At 41.5% G+C, this 26,200-nt stretch overlaps 1 protein-coding gene across 4 annotated transcripts in view; it reads right to left on the bottom strand.

The window, feature by feature from the left end:
- Positions 1 to 26,200, bottom strand: part of NDUFA10 (NADH:ubiquinone oxidoreductase subunit A10) — an 86,574-nt gene that overhangs the window by 11,949 nt on the left and 48,425 nt on the right. For all 4 annotated transcript variants that reach the window (XM_037912423.2, XM_037912422.2, XM_043525207.1 and 1 more), the window contains one exon: positions 12,119 to 12,227. In XM_037912423.2, the coding sequence (XP_037768351.1) occupies positions 12,119 to 12,227 (109 nt within the window). The remainder of the gene's footprint in view (positions 1 to 12,118; positions 12,228 to 26,200) is intronic.

Raw genomic sequence — 26,200 nt, 5'->3', positions numbered from 1 at the left:
AGGCGCTCGTAGCAATACAGGCAATTCCATGCCTCCTCCTCCCTCCCCCGCAGCCCTTGTCCCAAAATTCTCTCTCTTGTTCCCCCACGTCACCGCCAACCCACTTTCCCCAACATCTATGTTCTTATCACCACCAGCTGCCTCCAACACCTATAGCTTCATCACCCAGCCTTGAAAACTACGACCCTTACCCACAGCACTCAACCTCCATCACCATGCATTTTAGCCAACCTGAAGTGCAGCACTCATTACACGGCACTCCAGAGAGGAAGGCTGAGTATGATAACAGGACATACACAAATCTGTGATTGCACCGTTCCCCACTCCACCCCCTTCCCTCGTCCCACACAGCACAGATATGTCATGCCCTTTGTTTCCCAAGCAGTTGTGTTTCTTTTCAAGAAATTAATTTTCTTTTCAATAAATGAATTTTTTGGCTTTGAAAACATTCTTTATGATTGCATTAAGTAAAAGATACCGTAGCCCAGGAAAGCAACAGGCACTGCAAGTCAGTGCATCATAGTAGCAAAAACAGATTCCTATTAACATTGGAACCACTGCACTTCACTCCTGTGCAGGACACCAGACATTACTGGTGGCTTTCAGCCTCAAATTGCTCCCTCAAGGCATCCCTAATCCTTGCAGCCCCGCACTGGGCCCCTCTAATAGCCCTACTCTCTGGCTGTTCAAATTCAGCCTTCAGGTGTTGAACCTCTGAGGTCCATGCCTGAGTGAATCTTCCACCCTTCTCTTCACAAATGTTATGGAGGGTACAGTACGCAGATATAACCACGGGGATGTTGTCTTTGGCCAGGTCCAGCTTCCCATACAGACAGCGCTAGCGGCCATTTAAACGGCCAAAAGCACAATCCACAGTCATTCTGCACCAACTCAGCCTGTTGTTGAACCACTCCTTGCTGCTGTCAAGGAGGCTCCCTGTGTAGGGTTTCATGAGCCACGGCATTAAAGAGTAAGCGGGATCTCGAAGGATCACAATGGGCATTTCAACTTCCCCTAAGGTGATCTTCTGGTCTGGGAAGAAAAGCCCTGGCTTGCAGCTTCCTGAGCAGGCCTGTGTTCCGAAAGATGTGTGTCATGCACCTTTCCAGACCAGCCTGGGTCAATGAAACAATGTCAATGAAACACCAACGGTGATCCACAAGCACCTGGAGAACCGCAGAGAAATACCCCTTCCGATTTATGTACTCTGAGGCTAGGTGGGCTGGTGCCAGAACTGGAATATATGTCCCATCTATTGCCCCTCCACAGTTAGAGAAACCCATTTCTGCAAAAGCCAGCCACGTCACGCACGTTACCCAGAGTCATAGTTCTTCTGAACAGGATGCGATTAATGGCCCTGCAAACTTGCATCAACATGATTCCAGCGGTCGACTTTTCCACTCCAAACTGGTTAGCGACCAATAGGTAGCTGTCTGGAGTTGCCAGCTTCCAGATTGCAACAGCCACCCGCTTCTCCACTGGCAGGGCAGCTCTCAATCTCATATCCTTGCGCCGCCGGGTGGGGGCGAGCTCATCACATAGTCCCATGAAAGTGGCTTTTCTCATCTGAAAGTTCTGTAGCCACTGCTCGTCATACCAGACTTGCATGATGATGTGATCCCACCACTCAGTGCTTGTTTCCCAAGCCCAAAAGCAGCGTTCCACTGTGGTCGGCATGTCCGTGAATGCCACAAGCAATCTAGTGTCATATGTGTTATGTGAGCTGACATCATCGTCGGACTCCTCACTGTAACTTTGTAGCTTAAGGAGTAACTCTACTGCAATTTGTGACGTGCTGGCGAGACCCATCAGCATATTCCTCAGCAATTCGGGGTCCATTCCCGCAGATCGAAAGGGAAGACAGAGCGCGCAGTACAAAAAAAGTTGAACGGTGGCACCAAATGTGGACGGAAGCACAGGGATTGCTGGGATGTGAAGTGATGCATCACGGGGCATTGGAACAGGACCCAGAATGCCCCACACCCTCGCCCACACCCTTCCCACAAGCCACAGCGCCAGAATGGGAAGAGGTGATAATGCACCGCTCCCAATGCTGCTGCAAGTGCCGCAAATGTGGCCACGCCAGTGCGCCTGCAGCTGACAGTGGGAACACACTGCAGCGCTTTCCCTGCTGTGGTCTCTGAGGGCAGCTTCAACTCACAGCGCTCTACATCTGCAAGTGTAGCCATGCCCTAAGGTTCCCAAGTAGAAGAGGATTGTGGAGTGCAGTTTATCTTCATATACAAATCCCAGAAACCACCTTGTGATAAAGTAAACAAAGCCAAGTTATCTGTACTACTGCAACTACATCTAGAGGCCTTGGCCAGATGCTGTGCAAACATAGTAAAAAAGTGTCTGCCCTAAAGAGCTTCCAGTCAAACACAAGATGGGATGACAGACGCAAATGAGCAATGGAAATATCATTCTAGTACATGTCCCTTGCAAAACAGAAATGTTCCTTCCAGCATAGTCACTGCTGAGTAATGCAAAATATAAGAATGGCCATACTGGGTCAGACCAAAGGTCCATCTAGCTCAGTATCCTGTCTTCCAACAGTGGCCAATGCCAGGTGCCCCGAGGGAATGAACAGGTCATCACTAATTGATCCATCGCGTCGCCCATTCCCAGCAAAGCCTTTTCTACTATCCTAGCAGAGAGAAGTATGAGACCAGGAATCAAGCCTGGATCTCCCACGTAACACTGCACTGAATTAAACAAACTTGACCAAAGGGTCCACCTTAACAAAAGTATGTTACACATCAACTCCTCAAACTGAATTGCTGCTCTGAAGACAGAACTGACTCATACAAAGGAATTAATTTGTTCAGATTTTTAAAAAGCAAATTACATAAAAAATAAAAGATCACTTTAATAATTAAATTAAAAACTATACCACAGAAGTGTGTGTCAAGACCATGAATATGATGAAATGCCCCTTTAAAAATGGTATATGTTGTAGAATAATGAACAGCTTCAACGAGGTGTTTACGGTACACTACAGTTGCATTTCACAGATCCTCAAAAAAAGTGAAAATCAGACATGCAGAGCCAGAGCTGCCTGAGAGTTTAAACAATCTGGAAATGTCTAAATCCATCATGGAGTTTGGAGCCTGTCTTATTTTCCAGAATTTCTGGACCAAAGAGAAGAACTACTCTCCTTCCCCCAACTCCTTGGCTGCTTTCATTACACCGCTATGCTTAACAGCTAAAATAGGTCCATAAATAACAGGGTTTGAACACTGTTGATCAAAGAGTATTTAAAAACACAAGGCATCACTCTGGAAAGCACAAAGGCTTGTACCAATCTCCAAGCCTTTTCATTTGCTGACCATTTATAGTAAGTACCATAGCAGCACCTGTCATTGCTGCTATTAGTTAAGGTCTATTGCTTTTTCCATTAGAAGCCCTGGTTTTCAGAGGTTTATAGCTAAGGTGGTTTATTTTAGCTGGCTGTAAATTAAAGTGCATGGTTTTCACTTCAGATACCATTTCTTCTTAGAACTCTTTAAATATTGGTTGTGCTGGACTTATTGGGGTAGGCTTGGTATTACTTGCTCCAGTGCAAAATTATAGAAAATTAGTAGAAAATAAAAAACCTGTAAGCCAGATACACATGCTTCAGAAGAATAGCATACTAATTAGGATGCTAATTTTTAAGGCACTGCTACAGTTCCTGATTTTGGCAGAACTCCCAATGAAGTCAATGGGTTTTTTAGCCTGAATAAGGAGTACTGACCTAATATTAAAGTAACCTATTCTTCATGGAAGTAAAAAAAAGTTACAATATGAACAGACGAGCAACTGTCCTGCTACGCTGACAGGCTCGTTAGTAGAACAGTTATTAATTATCTGTGGTTTCCTCTAGGTTCTTAATGCATAAAATGTGTCAAGATTCTCATCAGTGATTTCATTTTGGGCGCCCAACTTGACAACACCTTAAAGGGCCCTGATTTTCAAAGGGTGGGTCTTGGCCTAATACATGTATAGACAAGCATGAAAAGGGTGATCTAAGCTGCAGTTATGATGCCGATATAAGCAAGAGTAATGTCAGGGCAATCCAAATATTTTCTATATTATTGCTAAAAAATAAAGAAAATGAAATCATACAATTTTTTTTTAAAGTAACATGGACGTTCACAACACTTTTTCTTGCTGATATGTTCTAACATTTTACATAGATGTATGTTGCTGCATATAAACTGAGCTGTATTGTAAAGATTTTGGTCATCAATTAGAAATTATGAGTCTTCTCTGCTGGCATATACAGAATGCTGAAAAACAACATCTGTAGTTCCAGCAGCATAAGAGTACAATGCCAGGTGAAATATTTTCCATCCAATACTCATATTGGGTCAACAGTCAGAAAACTACTTAAGATATTCGAGTGCTGAGAAGAGTCATTAACAATGACATCTCTGGGACTCCTTGTTTGTATTCTTTCACCGATTAACTTACCAAACTTGCTCAAATTAATAGTTGATTTCTCCAACTATCAGCATTATAGACAACCTAGAGTACAGCTGTGTTCTGGTTTTACAACACTGCCAGTAATAAAGATTCAGGCAGCAGAATTTAGCTGATTAAAAGAGATTAGTAACAAAATTATATACTTCTATAATGGCAAATCACTACAACATCTATTCTAGGCGCTGATATGCACAGCGGAACAGAATCCACCTTGCTCTTTCTTAGCAGAACAGTGCTAATAGTAAACATTGACTTTAGTCAGTAAGGTAATACCTAGCTCTTATCTAGCACTTGTCATCAGTAGATCTCAAAGCACTTTACAATGATACAATACAGTATCATTATCCCCAGTTTACAGATGGGGAAACTGAGGCACCGGGAGATGAAGTGTCTTGTTGCAGGTCACCCATCAGGCCAGTGGCAGAGTGGGGAGCAGACCCAGACCACCACATGACACCACAGGGAGAAGCTGTAGAACCAACTGACTAGTGCCATGCTGAATAAAGTGATTATTGTAACTGGGTATTTATTTTTCTGATTAGTCAGTACTAAAATGCATCTGAAGCCTCTTACCTCTAGGCTCACTTATGGTTAGTGCCACATTAACATATTTTAGCAAGGTAACAGCAGGCTTTAGAAATGCCAGTTTTAATGCCAGAAAGTTAGCTCTACACATAATTCAGTTTGTGTGTTGTCGGAAGTGCTTCTCATCAGTGAGAGCTTTCAAAACAATGTACTTCACAAATCAAGAAATTCAGAAATTAAAACTGACCCTTCAGTTTTAGCCTATGCAAAATCCAGCATATAAACAATGCAATATTTTCAATTATTTGAAAGCCCTGCAGAATCCAGCCTTACAGAGCAAGTCAGGAATAACCAAAGGGAAAATAATGGGGCCAGTGTCCTTTGCACAGTAAAAGATCTAAAAAAAGGCAGCCTGAAGTCTTTCCCCATTCTAAGAAATAGTTTCTAGTCTAAGAGATACTAGGATCATCATCAAATTTTGTCCTCCCTGATTTTGCTAGCCTCCTGGGTGGCCCAGAGGAGGGGAGTTGAGCTCTCTCATCCCAGAAGTGAAATAGCTGGGATTTTAATCTTTAACAAAACTTTCTTCACAGCTATTTGTTTGAGTTAAATAGGCATATCTGAGGAATCACCTCTCCCCACATCATGCTGCCATAGTGGTCAGTAGAAACACTCAAGCTGGATCTCCCTTGTTATAAAGGAGGCACTCTCTGTGAGGGCTACAGAACTCTGGAACTTGCTTGGTCCAATACAGCCTGAATATGGTGACTTTACAGGCATGCTGCAAAAGACATCCACTCAACAGGGTCGTTGGAGGGGGCTGACGGCACGCTTCTCACAATGATGGAGAGAGGTTTGGGGGTTTTTTTAGGTTTCTTGCTGACCGAGTTCCTGTTTGAAATGAATATTTTAATGGTGCTGGCATTTTATTTTATTGTATTAGTAATGATGCATCATGGAATCCAAATCCTTGGATAGATAATTTTATCATTTAAATTTAAATAAACCAACTGGTGCTACCAAAAAGTCCCCAAAAAGTTTTGAAGCAGTCTACCAAGCCTTCAAACTCATCACTTACACTGGTTTCACTTCCTTTGTACTCTACTTTATAATCCTACCATTTCTCTAGCTGTCTACAGATTCTCAAGCAAAAAGCAAAGCAGAACAAACAAACAAAAATTTTATGCTCCATTTTATAAGTGAAGAAAAGAAAAGCACAGAACACCCATTTTCCCCCTGTGCAGGTCAGCTTTAAAGATAGTTTGGTAGTTCATTTAAAATCTACTGGGTTTTGTTTGTTAGACTCATAAGGATATTTTTACCAGACAACAGTACTTTCATATAATATGTACAAACATTAAATTTGATGGCAAGAACAATTTTATTTACTCTAGTTTGGAATCTACTAAACAAGTAATTTTGAAGAGACAAATATTTCACAAAGCAGAACACTTAGAAATTAGAGCCTTTTCTTGCTTATCGCACGTCTGTCTTTATTAAACTTTTTCTTCCTAGCTCTGAGAACAGACCGCGCTCTGTATTAAAGCTGTCAAATATCTCCATTAAAATAAAAAATGGAAAGGGAGACCTTGATCCAGAAAAATGAAAACAACTAAAGATGGCAAAGGAAAAAATAGCAGGGGGGAGAAAACAGAAGATGGTGTTGCCATAGCAGCTGTCTTTGATAAAGTCATACGTAAGAAGGGAGGGAGTTACCCTAACAATAATTAGCCTCCTTAATTTTGGAAAAACAGAGAGAGGCTAAACTGAAACAATTTACAATGTAATTAGTTACATTAAAGAAAAAGAGCTGCAGTGTTCTAAAAACATTGACAATGTCTGGCTTGGAAATAATTTTTTCTTTTCAACTTATTGAGGACATTTTCTGTGTAGGTAACATGGTGTTTGTTTCAATCACCATATCTAAAATCTGAGATCAATGGCCAAAATGTTTATTATTCCACAGTACAATTATTTTGGAGTTAACCCTACATGTATTATTCTGACACAACCTCCCTGTTGCTCACCCGGACTCTGGAATCCCCAGCATCTAAAAGTATTTTCTCTGTGGTGACCTTGTATTTATTGTAAAGGGAGGATTAGTATGGAAGCCCTGAGAGTGCTCTGTACTAATGAAGAAGGATGGGAAGACTGGAGGCCTGCCTGAGTGTTTATTCCCATTCCAGGCATCATCCCCACCCCAACCAGAGCTGCTAGAATGTGTCTGAGTAGCACTTCACACAAAGTGAGGGCCCAGGCTGTATCTTCTTGGGCTAGTATCACTATACAGTAAAAGTATCTCTCTTTATAGAAGTCTTATCTTTAGGGTTTGGGTTTTTTTTGCTGGGGAAGGAGGAGTAGGCATTCAGTGAAACTGAATGGTGGTAAATTCAAAACTAATCAAAGGAAATACTTTTTCACACAACATGTAATTAGATTGTGAAACTAATTGCCACAAGATGTCATTGAACAAGATTCTAAGAGGGAATGGACATTTGTAAGGATGACAAGAATATCCACAATTATGTCAGTTAATGCCTAAATAAATGGGAAGAGATATTAAACTTCACGTTTCAGGGCTTAAGCTAGATCTCTAATAGGGATCAACACAAGAGTTACAGGGAGACAAGTTATCCTACATTCGTCTGCTGAAGGGTTTCTTAGACCCTCCTCTAAAGCAGCTGGTTTAGGTACTGTAGGAGACAGAACACTGGACTAGACAAACCACATGTCTGATCCAGTAATGCAATAACTATGTTTTCTTCCTGTTCATAGACAAATGAGAAGGGTCTTCCATCTACTGTAATTACAATACACATTCCAGAAAAGAGACAAGTTGCTGGGCTGCATGGTTATTAATTCAGAACTGCACTTCCAGAGAAATCCCAAGTGAACCTGACACATTGAGAATGATTTGCATGCTGTTTGCAGCCCTGAACGAATGTACAGGGAGCAGTGGACTTCAGTACCAGCCTCAGACTTGAGGATGACTAGTGATAATTAGCCCCCACTAATTTTATTTAGTTCTCAATTAACAGCAATATCAAAGGTTTTGTGTGTGTGTGTGTGTGTGTGTGTGTGTGTGTGTGTGTGTGTGTGTGTGTGTGTGTATACACACATGTACACAGGAAACACCAACTAGTCTTCCTGTGATCTGCAGTGAGAAGAGAGGAATTATCCAGCTCTGATTTCTGAGATACAAATGCTGCTTATGTTAATGTTTCCCTTCAAATAACCATCTGCCTAATTTTGGGAGAAGAGAGAGGACATGTTTGGAGGGGTGAGAAAAGAAATCCCTAGAAGGTTCCAGCAGGACTCATGGATTGAGTTTGGGAGTGTGAAGTGTAGTGTTATTTGATTCCTTCCCCTCTGCGGACACCTCTAAGTACTCCCAGTATCCCAGGAAGCCTGAGGACTTTGGAGTATTCTCTGTCAGAAGTCTATCATTGGAAAGACAGAAGGGGCACTTGTTAAAGAATTCGCAAGTCTTTGCTGCTTCCTGTCAGAATTAACATGCTTATCTTCCAGTGATCTACATGACTTGACACAAAATTATTTTTTTTTACTGAGTTTCCTTTTACCTCCCAACACACATCTTTAAATTTTACGAAAAGCTGCTGAACCGAGCCAGACAACTTACTTAATAGTAAAAGAAAGATGCAGCAAGTCTTGTCTCAGAAATGGAGAGATCATTTAACAACAACAAAAAAGAAAAAAATGGAAGGAAGGGTAGTTAAGGGTAGTTATATATAAGGGTAGTTAAATTCTAGAATCCTAATCATTGAAGGTTTTTAAGAACAGGTTGGACAAACACGAGTCAGGGATTGTCTAGGTTGATTTGGTCCTGCCTCAGTGCAGGTCCTGATGACCTCTCAAGCTCCCTTCCAGTCCAATATTTCTATGATTGAGTTTGAAAAAGGTAAACACAAAAATTTTCTGCAGCTGCCTCACTACTGTTTAAAAAAAAAAAAAAAAAAAAAAAAAAAGTTGGGTATGCCTTAAACCTTGTTCTTAGGAAGGTATTTGCACAGGTCCTCATACCGAATGAGAATTTGAAAGAAAAACAATTTCTGCCTATAATTTAAGAAACCTTGAAGCTGCCATTATTAAACAGCAAAACAGCACTGGTCTGGAAAGCCTAGAAGTTAGTAATCTATTTGTAAGCCTTGGGACTGATGATTAGTTCCAGGGTTGTGATTTTTCCCCAACCTGGGACGGACGGACGGACACACAAAGCGCACTGGGAGGGGACGGGGGGGGGGAACCAGCCACATGTGAAAGGTTTATGAAACGGAGGACACACTTACAAAGGGAATTGCACAGTATTACTTCCGCTAACTTTAAACACGCACACATTGTCCAAAATGAAAAGTTTACTATTCTTGTGATGTTTTAATTACAGGATCATTAAGCCTGGAGTTACTAGCTGACTAGGCCTACAAGCTCAGACTTTCTGTAGCATTGTGCTCTGTTACGCCCCCTCCATGACACTGGCCCTGGGCTTCCCTAGCCACTTGTGGCTCGTGTGGCCCCCTAACTCTAGGGGTGTTTCCTAGTATAGGGGCAGCTGGTTGGCTGGAGGAGGAGATGCTTCTTATGCCGCACCTATGCAGGGACAGGCCTGTGAGGAAAGGAGGGACGCTACCTAGGAGCAGACAGGTTTCAGATATGAGTGGGAGGAGGAAAGAGGGAGCTCCTGGGTCACATTTGCAGGAGGGAAGTGGGGAAGGAGGAGAAAAAGAGCCCAGAAGTTGAAGGCCAGATTGAGGGCAGATACATCATTTGGGTAGGAATCCTTCTCTAGAGCGGCCATGTGAGAGTACAGAAGGGTTATGACTATCATTTAAACATAATGGCCAAGTAAAAAGAAAAGACAAAGAGAAACAACAGTAGGAAGTACAGCCCCAATACAGGAAAGTACTTAAGCACAGTCTCATGGGATGGTTTTGGTCCCTAAGACTATCATGCCTTTCTCGATTGGCATCAGGGAGAAACTGTGTGACTTGAGCTTCCTGTCTTCCTTTCTAGAGATGGCTTACACAGTTCTTCCTGCCAAATATCCTTCCATCATATCTGGGAAGTGGATCTCACTATTTGAAAGCCAATTTCCAACTGAGTCAGGGCACCCTTGCCTTGTTGCCGAACACAAGATTGTCAGTTACACAAGTTAGGAAAAAAGTGTATTTAGAACTCGCATCCCTAGTTCCCAATATGATGCACTGAGGTCACCTACTGAGGGAGCTCAACACACACCTACAATTCTGACCACCACCACCACGTGATCCTTTAGCAGGGAAAGTCCGTTGTCTTACGCAAAACAGGCACAGTAGGTATAGATTAGATGATGCACTATGACAATGCACATACCAGAAGAACACCCTTAAATACGCAATAATGCACACAAAGATTTCTGTTTAATTTTGAAACATAAGAATCCTAATTCTTGGAACAAATATACTTAGTCATCGAGTCCAAAGTTTCAGATTCATGCTGCAAATGATGCCAAAAGCTACCATAAAGGTGTTTAATTCTGAAAATATTTTTTCCTTGAACTTATTAGGGAGTATTCAAAGCCATCAACTGATTTGAACTTATGCAACAGCGAGAAGCCTTCTGCTATTCTAATCCCATTTACAAGCCGGAGAGAATGCTTTCTAATACAGATCTCAAAAGATGTGGAATTGTATGAACCCAGAGCATCTTTCTCTATAGCCAAGTCTGCACAGACTGAGTAGGAGCAGAGAAGGGGTAATATTTATTGGAAATTCTAAACCTGATGCATAATAGACATTTTTTTTTTCAAAAGTTCACAGTCTCTCAAATACCAGAATTTTACACTTTAATTATACTTACCACAAGTGATTTTTCTAACCTTGCTAGTGCACTAATTAAACTGTTTTGACTCTGCAGATTATAGTTCACTACAACTTCCAAATACAGTTTCCTTGGACTTTTACCTGCCCTAGTTTCCCCAAGCAGCCAGCAGAGAAAAAGTTTCCACACAGTTTAAAAATATATAGACACCACGATCAGCTGGCTGTTCAATTTGTACAAACTAAGAACTTATAGTAGTAAGTCCTACAGAAATTCTGCAGAGTACCTTGAAGAGCAGGTGATGTTAATTTTCACTAAGTCCCAGAAGACCCCATGCAGATCATACCACAGGACTGACTGCATAAAGGTAGGAAGCCAATTTCAAGCCATTATCTCCAAAACTAGCAAGGTAAGCAGCTACTTTGTTTGGGAATCTCTGGGTACATTTACACTGAAATTAGAGGCAAGCTGGCTGACTCGGGCTTGCGGGGTTCTGGCTAAGGGGACCCTTGCAGGATCCTAGAGTCCAGGCTCCAGCCTGAGCTCAAACGTTTACACCTCAATTAAACAGTCCCTTAGATCTGAGCCTGAGTCAGCTGCCACAGGCCAGCCATGGGTTTTTAACTGCAGTGTAGACATATCGTCTGTGGGCTGCAGGAAGGGGTGCAGCAGGTTGCAGGCTCATAGGAACATGTTTATTTAAAGCAATAACATTTCACTGAACCAATGAAACGTTCACATCCTCAGCACCTACTTTTCGAAAGCAACAAGTATTTTATAGTTGTATCAAAAAAGGTGTTTCAATGGGGATTCAATTTTCTCTTTGGACTTTAAGGAATATTTTAGATTTATCAGAGGGCAGAAAGATGAATTAAAAAAGGATTTATCTTTTCGTCCAAATTTAGAGAGAGAAAAAAAGAATCAGCTTATCAACCTAATAATTGCTTCATTATTTCCCCTAAATAGGAGCTAGATTTTAAGAAAAGTTGGGTTCTATACAAAGCTAGTACATATGATAAGAGGCCCCACTCCTGGAAAGACATCAGCATATTATGCATAAAACTGACATAACTGAGTTATGCAGTGTGGTTCTAGCTGTACTTGCCCTGGCATATTAGGGAGACAAAGTGGGCGAGGTAATAACTTTTATTGAATCAACTTCTGTTAGTGAGAAAGAAGCTTTTGAGCTACACAGAGCACTTTATGCATGGGCTCAAGCCTTTGCAGGGTTGGGGCCATAGTCTGGAATATCTTCTCCATTCCCACACCCTTCCTGTCCACAACATTTTCATCCCCTCCAGACATTTCTTACCGATCTGTATTGGTAATATATTTTATCAAATTCATTGCCTCCAATTGTGATTTCTGGGATGTAGCGAGGGATAGTTGTAGGGTTCACCACTTTATGTTTGTCCTCCATACTAAAAAAGGGAAAAAAACAAAAAAAAAAACACAGTTATGTCCATCCTTCTTGGAAATAATTCAATCAACTTTGAAATTCAGAGAGATATTGGAAAACTGAAATGCATTAGTAATCTGGATGCAAAGGACAATAAAGAAGTCATTACTTCAGGCAAACCAAATACAAAAAAATGATTTTTTTTCCCCTACTTAAACTATATTTCTGCAGATGTAGGGTCCTCTTTTGGTTCTATTGTATGCATGAACAGACTGCCCCTTGCACCCTTCCCTATCCCATTTCAGTATAGCCCTTTTCCCATTTGGCCTTTATTTGAAAGAAAGGCTAACTCTTCTAATGGTAGCTCTGCAGTTGCTGGAAGCCTGGTGTGTCAGAGAGCTGCAACTACTTCCTTCTATGAACATTTCGGTTTTGTAACTCAGTAACAGATATAAATAAAACAGATGGATTTTTTGTACTCCGTTAATGTTTTGCAAATAGCGTCCATGCGCTGGCATTTCATTTGCAGTGGAAGGATGCTTTTCTCATCAATATTAATCTATATTTCCATCTCTAGTGAAATGAACAAATCGCACACGTATGGCTCTGTCCCAGATAAAATTTGAGCTTAATACAATAGCTTCACATTGGTTTTTTTTTTAATTGAGTTTGCTTAAATTGTGTAGATTAAGTTTAGCCCAACTAATGAAATAGAGATCTTACTTGCATTTTATTCTAAATGCATTCAAAATAATTTAATACACTCATGATCTCCTCTTCCATTACGAGGCTATCAATATGCAGCATCTAAATTCTATTACTTTTTCAGTAAAGAGTTTGTATGAAAGTGTTTTTAAATGTACCTGGCAACATACCAGGTGATCCATGTGCACAAATATTCAACAGAACAAGAACTGGCCCAATAGTAGCTCTTGACATGGTCACATACAACACCATCTTCAATTACTGGCAATCTCTCAGCTGGTGGGATCTGAGGCTAGAGTAGAGGAAATATGCTCAATGCGTAGAGGGTGTGCTACCATTCTTCACAGCAAAACTCTGTTACTGCTGTGTGAAGCTACAGTGTTCCTTAGGTTAGCTCAGATTACGTTAGCCAATCGTTCTCTAGTCTTTCTCAACAAGATGTCATGGCAGGGGGTCATGGGAAAGAAAACAACAAGAGGGGAAACTAGAAAGACAAGTGCCAATGACAGCAGTATGTTTCCGCGCTCTCCACAAGTGCCCAATTGTGATGGCTTGTACCCAGTATTCACAACCTACACACCATTGTAATAATCTTTGTGAAAAATATGCCTTGTGAGGTATCATTTGAAAACTAATCACTCACTGTTCAATAACAATGATGAAATGTGTGTAGCAACATTATATATAAAGTTATGAATTCTCCTTGAATGATGTTGGTAGCACATATTCAAACCCATGTAGCCCCAGTTAGGCAGGACTGGTCAAGCAGATCTTACAGAAATATGTGTTTATCTCAATTTACATGCAAGTTGTAAACAGGGTCCTCAGATAGTGAGAGGGAGAAGACAGGAGATAAGAAAAATCTGCATTTCAGCGGAGGTGAGAAGAAATTGTGTGCAACCTCTTTCACCACCGGACACCATGTTGCCTTCTTTACTGTCTGAATGAACTTTAATAGGGTAGTCCTCAGTACAATGTATTTCAAAGGATGACTGAACTATGAAAGTGATGGGCAAAATGCCCCAAGTTCTCTCTCCCTATCCATCTCTCTCTTTTCACCTCAGACGACAAAAGAAACAGGTGTTGGACTTTGGAACTAGATGCCAACCTGAGAATTTGATCAACAATGTTAGTGGGAATGGACTTCAACTTGACCCAAATCTAGTTTACGTTTAGAAAGCATTTTATCTTTATTTCTCTTGTAACCATTGCTCACTTAAATGCCTTATACTGGTACTCACAAACTCTTTATAATTAAATAAACTTGTTTTATTCTTTAATTAAAACAAATCCAGTGTTGTCTTTAAACAAAATTGTGTAAGTAACTCCATTTAGAGTAGCAAACTGTTGTATATGGATCTACTCAGAGGGCAATGGGACCATCTGGACTGTCCAGGAGAGGGCTGGACAGTGCAGAACACATGTTTTTTGGGGAAAACCCAGGGCTGGCAGTGTGTTGGGGTCACCCTGCAGGCAGTAACCAAGGCTGCTAGAAGCCAGAGTGCGGTTGGTTAGTTGCTGACAGGCTGCAGGGGGCAGAACTGCTGGACCGGGACTGTGGCTCTACAGACACTCAGGGTGTTACCAGCATACTGTCCGCGAGTGGCCCAGGTGGGACCTACAGCAGCAAAGCATTGTGAGGCACCCAAGTTGCAGGGCAGGTGGTGATACAGCCCCTCAATCGTCAGGATTGCACCCCGGAATATCATACTAATGAGCTCCTAACAAGCCCTCTTTTCCATCTGAGGAGAAGGATAGGACTGGGGAAAGATGAGGTGCTAGCTGGACAAGACACTCAGGAGAAGACAGAAGCAAGAGAAGTTATTGACTTGTGTAGAAGTGGTCCTGCTTTTGGAACTTAGTATCACAAAAAAATTGCTATGCCCAGAAACAATGCATCCTGGGGATATAGATAACACTGAGTACCATAACCCTGCATTTCCATACTTTTCAATATCTGCTCCAAGTGTTTCAAAAGTTTTGAAGTTGAAACAGTTTTAAAATATATATTGCATTAATTTCATATAAAGAAAATTCACATTGTACAGTACTCTCTTGCTTTATTCCTATACCAAATTCATCACTTTGTGACATTTCATCATAAGATTTATATAAAAAATATTGCCAAGTAGACCCAAACAGAACAAAAATATTAGATTCATGCTTGTCTCCCCAAAATTCCTATCCCAAATGTTTTATTTGCCTGTAACATTGAGGGTTAATGTAACAAAACAGTAACAGAATTTCAGCTGGAAACATGATTTTGAAGTCAACAGTGTCCCTTTACCAGAATGGAAACATTTAGAGATACCTTGCTGTGCTATGAGGATTTTGCTGCAGTTCAGCTCTGATCAGTACAGATATAAGCAGCAATCCACCATAAAAGGGATACTCTGTGGCAACATTAAGCACATTCAAAAACCTAACATTTATTTGAAGAGCTTAAGAAACTGCTAGAAACACACAACTATTTAGATGAAGAAATTATATACAGAGGAACAGTGCCATCTATATAAAGTCTGAGGACATCACACCAATCATGGCATTGCAATTGACAATGAATTCAAAAACAGAGGTACACAAACACAGCTGTGCTTTTGGTTTTCAGGGACTGTCATTTCTCTAGAAACATTTACACAAGAATGCAAAGGAGTAATATGGTGCAGAAAACGGTTACTCAATTACAATTACTACTGTTAATCATTTGTATTACAGTAGTGCTCCAAGAGTTCAAATCAGGACCTCGCTGTGCTCAATGCTGTCTAGAACATAGAAGAACACAGTCCCTGCCCCATGAGTAGTTAGCTAGCTAATTCACAACTGAATACAAACCCAAATGGTTTGTGTGTTAAGATATAAACCTACGTGCCACTCTATTACAGACAGATAACATAAAAACAACACTGAACTAACAACCTGAATATTATTCCAAGGTCAGAAAATGAATAAAAATAAATGCTCATTTGGCAAAGTTAGGATGAACTAATGTCAAAGAAATTCTCCTACAACTGAAAAAACATTGTTCATACTACTTATCACAAAACTGTGATTTTCCCTTAATCAAAGATAACTTTTTCCCTTCCAATTTAGTATACCGGGGCAGGAGAGGACTGGTATTGTTTTTTGGGAATTTTTTTTTTTAAGAACAGGTTTGGGGATTTATAACCCTATCTGCAAAATTGTGTTTACCAGGAAAACCAGAGGAGTTCTGGGTGTAACAAGGAAGCCAGGTTTCCAAAGCCAGCACCATCCACAAGTTACAGGACAGGAAGATGGGCCCTCTAGCCAAGACAAATATGGGTCTCTTAGGAGCCACGCTGCCAATGACTCTCCCATACCTTCATCTCCCACCCCAAGAGAAGCAGGAACTGAAGGCAGAGTAAGTTTTGCTTGAAAGAATATTATAAAAATCACATCAATTCCCATTGTGAATTCCACTGGCTCAGCAAAGAGCATTTCTGTCCTTGCCACATGTTAAATCTGGTCCATACAGGTTCTGTAGAACAGGGACAAGCTGGAACACACAGTGCCATTCAAGTGGAATTAACTTAGCCTCCTCCCATGCAGAAGGGATCTCTCCAAGTAGTGATTTTTTTCACATCTACACCCAGCCCCTTTTAAGGAAAGTCTGCCAGCACTATAGAGTGTAAACTCTCTGTGGCAGGGACCGTCTTTTTGGTCTGTATTTATACAGAACTTACCACAATTAGGTCTCGGAGACCCATGATTAGGTCTCTGAGGCATTATGGCAATACATGGTAATACATATAATAAAATAATAATGAGTTATAATCTGCATTTTCATTGTGCAGCCAGCACTTCCATCCATTCATACAGCAATTTCCTCTTAAACTAGCTGTTTTCAAGATATCAAACTATGGCTCGACTTCAATAGGACTTTACACATGGTTAGCATTAGGCATGGTGCTTAAGCATCTTTCTGCCCTGAGGCCTAAAGGCACTGGCTTTATATCATCCTCCAATTTATCAATAGCCATGTCTCATTCTAACAGCAGCACTGACCCTCTGCCAAACCGTAGCAGATATCCTGGGCTTGGCAGATTAGCTTCCCAGGGGAAGCAACACTCCGTCTGGGAATATTCCAACTGTAACTTATTTACACACACACACACGAGTCCTGGAACAGAAGATATTCCTTTGTCCGCTCTAGACTGGGTTATCGCATGCTCCATAAGCTACTAGGAATTAACTCCAGTCAGAAGCTGAAGCTAGAGTGGAATCCAGCAGCCCACATGTTAAGTGACAGGTTTCAGAGTAGCAGCCATTTTAGTCTGTATTCGCAAAAAGAAAAGGAGTACTAGTGGCACCTTAGAGACTAACCAATTTATTTGAGCATAAGCTTTCGTGAGCTGAATGCATCCGATGAAGTGAGCTGTAGCTCACGAAAGCTTATGCTCAAATAAATTGGTTAGTCTCTAAGGTGCCACTAGTACTCCTTTTCTTTTCATGTTAAGTGAGTATGTCACTGAGAGCCTATGACACCAGTACTCATGAGGTGCACTTCATGCCCATTGGTTTTTGGAGTTTAAAGGTGTTAATGCTGCCTTAAATGGCCTGGGATCTCTCTGTTTCAGATAGCAATCACACTGGGGCTTCCCTTTGGGTGTGATCCAAAGCCCGTTGAAGTCAATGGGAGTCTTGAAACATAGGTATGGGAGATACTGGTAAAGCATTCTCTGAGAGGGCCCTTGGACTTCTGACCCCCTCTTCCCCCCCCCACATTGAACATGATCTTTTACCTTCAGGCTATGGTGCAGAGGCCGTTCCCCCGCCTCCCCTCACAAGTGTTTTGGGAAGGAAAAGAGGACAGGGAAGTAAGAGATTTTATTACACAGGGTTTGTTATGTGTGGGAGGGGGTCTGCCCTTTTGTTTAACTTATTTATTATTTGCATATTATTTGTTGGGAATCATTAAGAAAGGGATAGATAATAAAACAGAAAATATCATAGTGCCTTTATATAAATACATGATACGCTGACATCTTGAATACTGCATGCAGATGTGGTGACCCCATCTCAAAAAAAGATATTGGAATTGGAAAAGGTTCAGAAAAGGGCAACAAAAATTATTAGGGGTATGGAACGGCTGCCATATGAGGAGAGATTAATAAGACTGGGACTTTTCCAGCTTGGAAAAGACACGACTAAGGGGGGATATGATAGAGGTCTATCAAATCATGACTAGTGTGGAGAAAGTAAATAAGGAAGTGTTATTTCTTCCTTCTCATAACACAATTAGGGGGAACCAAATAAAATGAATAGGCAGCAGGTTTAAAACAAATAAAAGGAAGTATCTTTTCACACAACATAGTCTTGGCCTTCACAACATCCTCTGGGAAGGATTTCCACAGGTTGACTATAACAGAGTTAAAAAAAGAACTAGATAAATTAATGGAGGATAGGTCCATCAATGGCTATTAGCCAGGATGGGCAGGGATGGTGTCCCTAGCCTCTGTTTGCCAGAAGGTGGGAATGGGCAACAGGGGATGGATCACTTGATGATTACCTATTCTGTTCATTCCTTCTGGGGCATCTGCCATTGGCCACTATCAGAAGACAGGATACTGGGCTAAAAGGACCTTTGATCTGACCCAGTATGGCCATTCTTATGCATAACAGCCCTGTTGTGCTGGCCTTTGCACAAACTCAGTTAAAGACAGTCCCTGTCCCAAAGAGCTTACGATCTAAGAAGTCAAGTCAGACAAAGGTGAGAGGGGAAATAGAAGCACAGAGGTGGGAAGTGACTTGCTCAAGGTGTCCCTGCAGGCCACCACCAGAGCTGGGAATAGAACCCAGGTCTCGTTTCCCAGACCTGTGCCCTAGCCACCAGATCTGTATTTTAGTTAATGGCAGGGAACCTAGAACAGGCTTCTTTCACGTTAAATCAAACTTAAGGGGCTAGTGTTGCTCTACACAAACTGGAAGGAATTTGTTGTGAATGATCGTGATGTAAAATTATAAAATGCATCATGCTGTATTTGAGAATTAACTTTATGGACAGGACTCTATGATAGGGGAAGCAAAAGTGGATGGGAACCTGGGAGGCATGAGATGGTCGAGTTCAGGATCCTGACACAAGGAAGAAAGGAGAGCAGCAGAATACGGACCCTGGACTTCAGAAAAGCAGACTTTGACAACCTCAGGGAACTGATGGGCAAGATCCCCTGGGAGAATAATATGAGGGGGAAAGGAGTCCAGGAGAGCTGGCTGTATTTTAAAGAATCCTTATTGAGGTTACAGGGACAAACCATCCCGATGTGTAGAAAGAATAGTAAATATGGCAGGCGACCAGCTTGGCTTAACAGTGAAATCCTTGCTGATCTCAAACACAAAAAAGAAGCTTACAAGAAGTGGAAGATTGGACAAATGACCAGGGAAGAGTATAAAAATATTGCTCAGGCATGCAGGAGTGAAGTCAGGAAGGCCAAATCACACCTGGAGTTGCAGCTAGCAAGACATGTCAAGAGTAACAAGAAGGGTTTCTTCAGGTATGTTAGCAACAAGAAGAAAGTCAAGGAAAGTGCGGGCCCTTTACTGAATGAGGGAGGCAACCAAGTGACAGAGGATGTGGAAAAAGCTAATGTACTCAGTGCTTTCTTTGCCTCTGTCTTCACGAACAAGGTCAGCTCCCAGACTACTGCACTGGGTAGCACAGCATGGGGAGGAGACCACCAGCCCTCTCTGGAGAAAGAAGTGGTTCGGGACTATTGAGAAAAGCTGGACGAGCACAAGTCCATGGGGCAGGATGCGCTGCATCCAAGGGTGCTAAAGGAGTTGGCGGATGTGATTGCAGAGCCATTGGCCATTATCTTTGAAAACTCACGGCAACTGGGGGAGGTCCCGGATGACTGGAAAAAGGCTAATGTAGTGCCCATCTTTAAACAAGGGAAGGAGGAGGATCCTGGGAACTACAGGCCAGTCAGCCTCACCTCAGTCCCTGGAAAAATCAAGGAGCAGGTCCTCAAGGAATCCATGCTGAAGCACTTAGAGGAGAGGAAAGTGATCAGGAACAGTCAGCATGGATTCACCAAGGGCAAGTCAAGCCTGACTAATCTAATTGCCTTCTATGATGAGATAACTGGCTCTGTGGATGAGGGGAAAGCAGTGGACGTGTTGTTCCTTGACTTTAGCAAAGCTTTTGGCACTGTCTCCCACAGTATTCTTGCCCGCAAGTTAAAGAAGTATGGAATGGATGAATGGACTATAAGGTAGACAGAAAGATGGCTAGATCGTCTGGTAGTGATCAATGGCTCCACGTCTTGTTGGCAGCCGGTATCAAGTGGAGTGCCCCAGGGGTCGGTCCTTGGGCTGGTTTTGTTCAATATCTTCATAAATGATCTGGAGGATGGTGTGGATTGCACTCTCAGCAAGTTTGCAGATGACACTAAACTGGGAGGAGTGGTAGATACGCTGGAGGGTAGGGATAGGATACAGAGGGACCTAGACAAATTAGAAGATTGGGCCAAAAGAAATCTGATGAGGTTCAACAAGGACAAGTGCAGAGTCCTGCACTTAGGATGGAGGAATCCCATGCACTGCTACAGACTAGGGACCGAATGGCTAAGCAGCACTTCTGCAGAAAAGGACCTACGGGTTACAGTGGACGAGAAGCTGGATATGAGTCAACAGTGTGCCCTTGTTGCCAAGGAGGCCAATGGCATTTGGGGATGTATATGTAGGGGCATTGCCAGCAGATCGAGGGACGTGATCGTTCCCCTCTATTCGACATTGGTGAGGCCTCATCTGGAGTATTGTGTGCAGTTTTGGGCCCCACACTACAAGAAGGTTGTGGAAAAATTGGAAAAAGAGTCCAGCGGAGGGCAACAAAATGATTAGGGGACTGGAACACATGACTTATGAGGAGAGGCTGAGGGAACTGGGATTGTTTTGTCTGCGGAAGAGAAGAATGAGGGAGGGATTTGATAGCTGCTTTCAACTACCTGAAAGGGGGTTCCAAAGAGGATGGATCTAGACTGTTCTCAGTGGTAGCTGATGACAGAACAAGGAGTAATGGTTTCAAGCTGCAGTGGGGGAGGTTTAGGTTGGATATTAGGAAAAACTTTTTTACTAGGAGGGTGGTGAAGCACTGGAATGCGTTACCTAGGGAGGTGGTGGAATCTCCTTCCTTAGAAGTTTTTAAGGTCAGGCTTGACAAAGCCCTGGCTGGGATGATTTAGTTGGGGACTGGTCCTGCTTTGAGAAGGGGGTTGGACTAGACGGCCTCCTGAGGTCCCTTCCAACCCTGATATTCTATGATTCTATGGTGTTGTCTGCAATAGAAGGGGACTGGACTTGGTGATCCAAGAGGTCCCTTAGAGTCCTTTAACCTATGTAACTCCACCACAGAATGAGGCTTTAAGTTAACAGCTTATCCCTTTTAATGTCCACACGGGGGCAGCATGTGCACAAACATTGACAGCAGCTCACCCAGCACACGAGAAATATATAAGTAAAAAAAAAAAAAAATAGATCCTTCCATAACAAATAAAAGCGTTTAACACTTGATAAGTCACACATAAATAGGGCTTGTGCGCCCAGGGCAGGCTCCTTGAGTTCTGCTGAGGAAAATTCTCCATAGTTTTTTAACTCTGGGCATTCAGGAAAGGAGCTTGCTATAGATAACAGGATGTAAAGGATTTATTAATATCATTGGTGGCTAGAGCTATATAAACAGCTGTATTATTAATTGGTTTATTATATATTATATTTTAAATATTGATCACACTTTAGTTATTGCCAATTTTAAATGCTTAGAGTATGCATGGTCACATGGGGATGAGGGGAGGGGGTGGCTGAGTGGGGGCGCAGGGTCACATGAGGACGGGGAGGAAGAGGTGGCTGAGTGGTGGGTGCAGGGACACGTGGGGACAGGGGCAGATGTGCTTGACTGAATGAGAGAGGCTAGAGGTCAGCCAGGGTCAGCTCCCTAACAATCCCTCCCTGCCACCAAAAAAACCTGTTCTATAGTTCTCCCACCCACAGACAACAACCCTCCAAGTTCACACCCAGGCTCCTGCCCAGCAATTACTTCCTTCTCTCTCAGGTCCTCCATTGGGGGTAATGGACTCCCCCAAGCCTTTGCACTGCTTCAGAGGGGTGCAGGAAATATGTTTCTGTATTGTAGTTTAAATGAATTACTACTCAGAGATGTGTATTAATATGCCTAGTAAGGAATCTATTTGTCAAAAAGTATTTCCTGAATCTTTTTTGTTGTCTGTATTGTTCCAGACATACTTGCTGACAGATATTTTGAACTAAATTACCAAAATAATTGAAACTGGTGTGATTACATTGTTATTTTGACAAAAAAAATGCAGAATTTTATAATATTGTGTACAGAATTTTTAATTTTTTTGGCACAGAATTTCCACAGGAATAAACCACATTGCTCAGCGGTGTGAAAAATTCACTCCCTGAAAGACATACTTAAGCCAACCATAGCTCTACCATAGACTAGAAGAAATCTTCCTAGCTACTGCCTCTTGGAGAAGTGGATTTACTACAGCAATAGAAGAACCTGGTCCGTCACTGTAGTGTCTTTTACAATACTACAGTGGCACAGCTGTAGCTGTACCACTGTAGCATTTCTAGTGTAGACACAGCCACAGTTTCAAACAGTCCATCAGCCTAGATTCTACCACAAACAATCTTTATGTGGGTGACTTAAAGGAAAAGCAGTTTAAAAAGACAAAGGGGAAGCTCCCGGGAAAGTGTCAGCTTGATCATTCGTAAATTAGCACATTACCTTTGACTTTTTACTTAGGCCTGGTCTACGCTAGGAATCTACTTTAGTATAGCTAGGTCTCTCAGGAGTGTGGATTTTTCACATTGCTAAGAGATGTAGCTATACTGACCAAATCCCCTGCATAGACAGCACTAGGTCAATGGAAGAATTCTTCAATTGACTGAGCTACCACCTCTCCGGGAGCTAGATTAACTATGCCGACGGGAGAACCTCTCTCGTCAGCATCAGCACTGCAACTGTGCCACTGTAGCATTGTAAGAGTAGACAATCTTGAGAGGCAACATGTTGTACAAACACTGAACACTCTTGTAAATGGAATTTAAAAACACAAAACTGTCTTCATGAAGGTAGACAGTTTGATTTTTAGTAAGCCACAAACGACAGTAAAACCCATATACAGAATATTTCTGTTAGTAACTGGTTGTGATATCATAAGTGTACAGCCAAAGTTGTTTGCCATGAACAATTAAGAACAAATCAAGTACCCTGAATGAAAGCACTGACATATAAAAGGAAACTCGTTCTTTCCTACCTTCAATAAAGAACTATTTAGCAATGTAATTTGCTGCCTTTCATATTGTGAAGTATGGCTTACTCATGGTGGTCCTCACAATAAAACTTAAACATTACCCGTTTCATTTGAATGCTTACCTTTAATTTCCTCCTATACTTTGTGCAATAACAATTACCCTTTGTTATCACTTTTAGTATGAAGGAATAGATTTAGTGCTTTCCATTAACAAAAACTAACATTATGGTATTTTTTGACTTTCAAAACAAAACAAAACTTGCTTTTGAAAGCTGCCCTGGGTGCAAGTGGCCAGCTGATTTTGTCTTGAAATACTGAGTGAAAATCCTTATTAGAAGTATAAAGGCTACTCAAATCATTTTTAGTTTTTAGATTTGGTCTTTTACTCTTCTACAATAGGTTTATAAACAATGAAGTTTGAACATTTTTCCCTTTAAAATGATTGTCTCTTTCAATTTACAGGCAGATGACACTGAAGCAGCAATTTTCTTTAAAGAGCACCTTCATCCACCCGAACATGTGCCTTTGTGAATCTACAGTGGTAATTCGTTAACTGCTGCAGCCAGCATAGGGAGAACACTATGCTGTGTGCTTATGTAAGAGCTACAAAACCAGTAACTTGAGGGAGGAGAATTTTTAGTGATGAAACAGCAAATTTTTGTTTTTAAAAGGATAATCTAAACATTGAGAACAAAGGACTTTCATCATATAACTACATGAAAAGGCAAAAAGTCATGCTCCTCATAATGAAATAGTATTCTCCAACATCGGTAAGCATTTGAACTAAGGGCACAAGATTAAGGGCAGACAATCTACAACGCTTAAAGGATATAATCCCTTGAGAGGGTATTATTGATCACTGACCATTTTAAATCAATATTTAGAAAAAAATGCAAAGATCTGCTCTACAGATTATTTTAGGGCAGTTCTCTGGCCTGTGTTATATAGGAAGTCAGACTGGATGATCACAATGGTCCCGCCTGATCTTGGAATCTATGACACTATGAATAAGAGGATGAAATTCAGAAAGGAAAAATATCAAGAAAAATTTGCCCATGGATCTACTTGCCTATGGAATAGTCTCCCAAGGGAACTGGACCAATTCACCATTTAAATCTAGACTTGCAGAAAACACTAGTAAATTTACCCAAGGGCAATCCTGCACATGAAAGGAGAGGGACTAGCTGATCTGTTAGAGTGTTTCCAGCTCTAGAGTTGGTTCACAGGTAGCAAAATCAGTGCAAATGGCCAATGTAATTTCAAAAATAAACTGAGGTATTAAACGAAATTTCTGCCCACGCTTAACTGAATTAGGGGCAAGTTCCCTGGCGTGGGTTGTGTTTGCCAGCATGTGCATTCAGAGAGTCACAACACTGCAGCCCCTGCTCTTTATCATGCAAGTGTTCCAATGCTGTTCTCTTCCCTCAACTCTCTTGCACCAAAAGATATGATCCCACCACGCTTGGAGTAAGTAGTGCTGTATCTCCCTTTCCGACAACTGACAGAGCTTGGAACCGGCCCTCCACACTCAGGCAGAACTCCCACTGAAGTCAGTGAGAGCACTGCCAGAGTAGCAAGGGCACCAAGAGGATCAAAGTTAGTCAGCAAAGCAGCCAATCCCCTGCTCCTATCTCAGCATGTGCGCACTGGATCTCTCTTTGAACAAATGGAACGTCCAGGCAGTTAATTGGATGTCAGGTACTCTTTCCACTAGTATCAATACCTACCACACTACTGAAGAGCTTAATGTAGATATTCACTGACAATCTAGCCTAAGAAAGAAGGATCACATTGACAGATTATTTCAGTAAGGTCTTCTCTCTTCTGATTCTATCTCTATTGATCCAATTAAACAGAAACCTTTTTAAAAATGTCCTGAAACAGCAATCTTCTAAAATCTTTGAATAATTGAGTGTGAAAGACACAAAACTGGCAATACTCTAAAACCTAGATTAGGATTAATTAAGGCTCTTTATCTAGGATTATTTATTGGAAAAACAGTATTGATTGAGTGACTGTGTTCCTGTCATCCATCCAAGTTGGCATAAATTGCATTTCTTCCCCTACATTCCCTTTAGCCTCCTTGTTGGTTGCTCTCCCTGAACAGCAGAGATCTGAAAACAGAAATGGAAGTGCAGCACGCAAGGGCCTCCTCCCCCCAAATCTTTAAGATTGGCTGCATTATAATTTAACAGCAACACATTTCAGCAAGTTTTAGTTTGCCATCACCTCCCCACAAAGGGGACAGTGAAAGACACAGGGTAGCTAACTGCACATTGCAGGGCTTTGGAGTAAAACCCAGAGCTGGAGCACAGAGCAGTGGAGCTGCAGGTTTTTGCCAGGAGCTGGAGCGGAGCCGGTGCACAGAAAATCTTGACTGCTCCACTGCTCCAATTTTGTTTTTTTTCCATTTTCAATCCAAAATGAATGATATTTAGCAAGAAAGTCCTAAAGGTGCCAAAAAGTTTCAGATTGCATAACAATTGATATTAACGTCTACTTTACCACTTTACGTAATATGTCACAGTTCTTCTCACTTCGTCCGTCAAGATTTAATGTACAGATACAAAATTACGAAGTTTTTGGAGATATGTTTTATTAAAGAATCAGATAATTATCAGACATCAGGCAACACTGCAGACTGCTCCCACCCTTGTGCCAAGGTTAGACGAGTACGTACTCGCGTAGATTAGTTAGATAGTTAAATTAGTATGTGTTGATACTTCTTTTGTAAGGGTTGATCAACGAGACGCGCTGAGTACTGCGATTACGGAAAAGTGTGAAGCAAGACGCAACATTTAATATATCACAAACAGGTATATTGCAAAAAAAAATAATGTTTTTGTTTATTGATGTATTAAGATATCGCAAAAGATATCAACCACTTAAGCTCATTTCTCACTCAAGCTCCAGTTACTGATACATTTGTTCATTTGTACATGCTGCCGTATCACTCTGACGGACTTATTTTATATGTCGTCTGTTCAACAGTCTT

This window comes from Chelonia mydas, chromosome 11 (assembly GCF_015237465.2).
Source record: "Chelonia mydas isolate rCheMyd1 chromosome 11, rCheMyd1.pri.v2, whole genome shotgun sequence".
Lineage (NCBI taxonomy): Eukaryota > Metazoa > Chordata > Testudines > Cheloniidae > Chelonia > Chelonia mydas.
This window is presented reverse-complemented; position numbering and strand designations above follow the sequence as displayed.